This window comes from Nicotiana tabacum, chromosome 13 (assembly GCF_000715075.1).
Source record: "Nicotiana tabacum cultivar K326 chromosome 13, ASM71507v2, whole genome shotgun sequence".
Lineage (NCBI taxonomy): Eukaryota > Viridiplantae > Streptophyta > Magnoliopsida > Solanales > Solanaceae > Nicotiana > Nicotiana tabacum.
In genome coordinates this window covers 107,630,083-107,633,883 of record NC_134092.1, presented here as the reverse complement: position 1 = coordinate 107,633,883, position 3,801 = coordinate 107,630,083, and the positions used below count along the sequence as shown (strand labels likewise).

Genomic DNA, 3,801 nt, shown 5'->3' with positions numbered 1-3,801 from the left:
TCAAGTTACAAGTTAGCGAAGAAGAAAATACATACAATTAAATTAATCTTAGTTAAATTATAACAATCTATATAAGAATATGTGGCATCAATTTATTATTTTAAATTAACCTTATTTAAATTATAACAATCTATATAAGAAAATACGTGGCCGGCAAGCATATGTCACATTCAAATACCAAGACAACGTTGAGAATTGGTAGTCCACCTAGCATCAATCAAGAATATTAATTTGATATACAATTTAAAATAACTTATATCATTTAATAAAATAAAATTGATTCCATACAAGATCATAATAAACTTTCTATAGTATGTCAGCCAACGTATCAAAGAGGAAAATAAACAAAATAAACGATGGTCAAAATAAACTAACACAAGTATCGTGTTTGACCACTAGGATTATTATATTATGTGACCTCTAATACTATATATGGATTTTCACTTGTTCAATAAGAAAATTTGTCGAACACTATTACAAAAATTCGAATATTCGTAAGTGATGTATTAATTTAAAGGGAAAAGAATTCGGCAGTAGCACTTACTAGAGCAATGCAAGACTGCAAGAGTATATAATTAAAAAAAAACTAGAATATAAAAGCAAGCACAATTTGGAGTTTTAGTTAATCGAATTAATTTTTACTACTTTTGGTATGGACTAAATTTAACTATTTTAGTAGTACATATATATATATATGCGGCTGTTCGTTCGGCCGATTGTCCAAATTTTGGTGGCAAATCTTGAGATGCCCATGAGATAATTTATTTTAAGATTGATTTATTAACCGAATACTTGAAAGATAATTGCTGGTAGGAATAACAGGATGTAATAATTCATTCAACAACATCGACCCAGTAGTAATTCCACTAGTGGGGTATGGGGAGGGTAGAGTGTACGCAGACCTTACCCCTACCCTGTGGATAGAGAGGCTGTTTCCGGGAGACCCTCGACTCAGAGTTAAAAGATCTGTAACAACAACAGAAACCAGACAAATAGTATCAGCACCGTAAGTGACAACAAATAAGTGGAAGGACAATAAGTATGTTAATAATAATAAAATTGAAAAACAATAAATATTGGAAATAAAAATCGTGTGATGAACAACAACCGCTAGCAGATCTAGACAAAACTCTACCAGACTAGCTGGAAAAACGCTCAACTACCCCTAACCTACAACCCTAATACTCGACCTCCACGTCTCCCTATCCAGGGCCATGTCCTAGGAAATCCGAAGTTGTGATAAACAACAACCGCTAGCAGACCTAGACAAAACTCTACCAGACTAGCTGGAAAAACGCTCAACTACCCCTAACCTACAACCCTAATACTCGACCTCCACGCCTTCCTATCCAGGGCCATGTCCTAGGAAATCCGAAGTTGCGCCATGTCTTGCCTGATCATCTCACCCCAATACTTCTTAGGCCGCCCTCTACCTCTTCTCGTACCTGTCAAATTCAACCGTTCACACCTCCTCCTCTGCACGTGCCCGAACCATCTAAGCCTCGCTTCCCGCATCTTGACGTCCATGGGAGCCACGCCCACCCTCTCCCGAATATCGTCATTCCTAATCTTATCCAGCTTAGTGTGCCTACACATCAATCTCAACATCCTCATTTCTGCTACTTTCATCTTCTGGATATGAGAATTCTTGACTGTCCAACACAAAGCTCCATACAACATGGCTGGTCTAACCACCGCTCTATAGAACTTACCTTTAAGTTTCAGTGCCACCTTCTTGTCGCACAGGACTCCAGACGCTAACCTCCATTTCATCCACCCCACCCCGATACTGTGCGTGACATCACCGTCGATCTCCCCGTCTCCCTGGATAATTGACCTTAGGTACTTGAAACTCTCTCTCTTAGGGATGACTTGCATGTCAAGTGTCACCTCCATGTCCGCCTCCCCCGACACCTCGCTAAACTTACACTCCAAATATTCCGTCTTGGTCCTACTCAACTTGAAACCTTTAGACTCCAGGACCTGCCTCCATACCTCTAGACTCTTATTTATGCCGCCTCTCGTCATATCAATCAGAACTATATCATCAAGGAACAACATACACCATGGCACCTCCCCTTGAATATGGTGTGTCGGTGCGTCCATCACCAGAGCAAATAAGAACGGGTTGAGCGCAGATCCTTGGTGTAACCCCATAACCACTGAAAAAGGCTCTGAGTCCTCTTCCACAGTCCTAACCCGAGTCTTAGCTCCATCATACAAATCATTTATCACCCTAATATAAGCTACCGACAAACCTTTCACCTCCAGGCATCTCCAAAGAACGTCCCTAGGGACTTTGTCATACGCCTTCTCTAGATCAATAAATACCATGTGCAAATCCCTCATCTTATCTCTGTACTGTTCCACCAACCTCCTGATAAGGTGCATAGCTTAGGTAGTAGAACGACCCAGCAGGAACCTGAACTGGTTTTATGATATTGACACCGCCCTCCTTACCCTCCCTTCCACCACTCTCTCCCAAACTTTCATGGTATGACTTAGTAACTTAATACCCTTATAGTTGTTACAATTCTGGATATCCCTTTTGTTCTTGTACAACGGGATCATCGTACTCCACCTCCACTCATCTGACATCCTTTTCGTCCTGAAAATAATATTAAACAGTTCAGTCAGCCACTCCAAACCTGCTCTACCCACATACCTCCAAAATTCTACTGGAATCTCGTCTGGTCCAGTCGCTTTGCCCTGGGTCATCTTACGTATTGCTCCTACGACCTCCTCCACCTCAATACTCCCACAGTTCCTAAAGTCTTGGTGACTCTCGGAGTGCCCCAATTCCCCTAACATGATATTTCTGTCTCCCTCTTCATTCAGAAGTCTATGAAAGTACGACGGTCATCTCTGCTTAATTTGGGCATCTTTCATAAATACACGACCTTCCTCGTCTTTGATGCACTTCACTTACTCCAGATCACGAGCCTTCCTTTCTCTCGCTTTGGCCAGCCAAAATAACTTCTTGTCCCCACCTTTACCCCCCAATTCCACATACAGTCGCCCAAACGCAGCCGTCTTAGCCTTCGTGACCGCTACTTTCGCCTCCCTCCTAGCTTCCTTATATCTTTCTGTCGCCCAAACGCAGCCGTCTTAGCCTTCATGACCGCTACTTTCGCCTCCCTCCTAGCTTCCTTATATCTTTCTTTGTTCGCTCTCCTCTGCTCCTCGCCGGTGCTCTTCACTAACTTAAGGAAAGCCGCTTTCTTCGCTTCCACTTTACTCTGGACCACGTCATTCCACCACCAATTACCTCGGTGCCCACCTAAGTATCCCTTCGAGACCCCTAACACCTCTCTCGCCGCCTCCCTTATACAATCCGCCGTCGTCGTCCACATACCGTTAGCATCTCCATCACTCTTCCAGGATCCTATCGTCGCCAACTTCCCCTCCAACTCCAGCGCAGTATACTTAGTCAAGGCTCCCCACCCGATCCTCGGTTGACCCCGTACAAACCTTTTCTTACTCTTTATCAAGATACCGATGTCCATTACCAAGAGTCAATATTGTGTCCCGAGGTTCTCACTCGGGATCATCTTACAATCCTCGCACAACCCCTTATCACACCTTCTGAGGAGAAGATAATCAATCTGAGTCTTAGCCACCATACTCCGAAAAGTAATCAAATGCTCCTCCTTCTTCGGAAAAATAGAGTTCACGATCACCAACTCAAAAGCTCTAGCGAAATCCAGCAGTGAAGTGCCTCCTCCGTTCCTAACCCCAAAGTCGAAGCCGCCGTGCACCTCACCAAAGCCACTAGCAGACGACCCAATATGCCCATTGAAA

General features: G+C 43.1%; 1 protein-coding gene across 1 annotated transcript; it reads right to left on the bottom strand.

Annotated features, from left to right (window-relative positions):
- Positions 1-3,050: 3,050 nt before the first annotated feature.
- Positions 3,051-3,506, bottom strand: LOC107761844 (uncharacterized). The gene has a single exon (XM_016580133.1). It carries the CDS (start codon positions 3,504-3,506, stop codon positions 3,051-3,053), a length of 456 nt encoding a protein of 151 aa, XP_016435619.1.
- Positions 3,507-3,801: the final 295 nt, after the last annotated feature.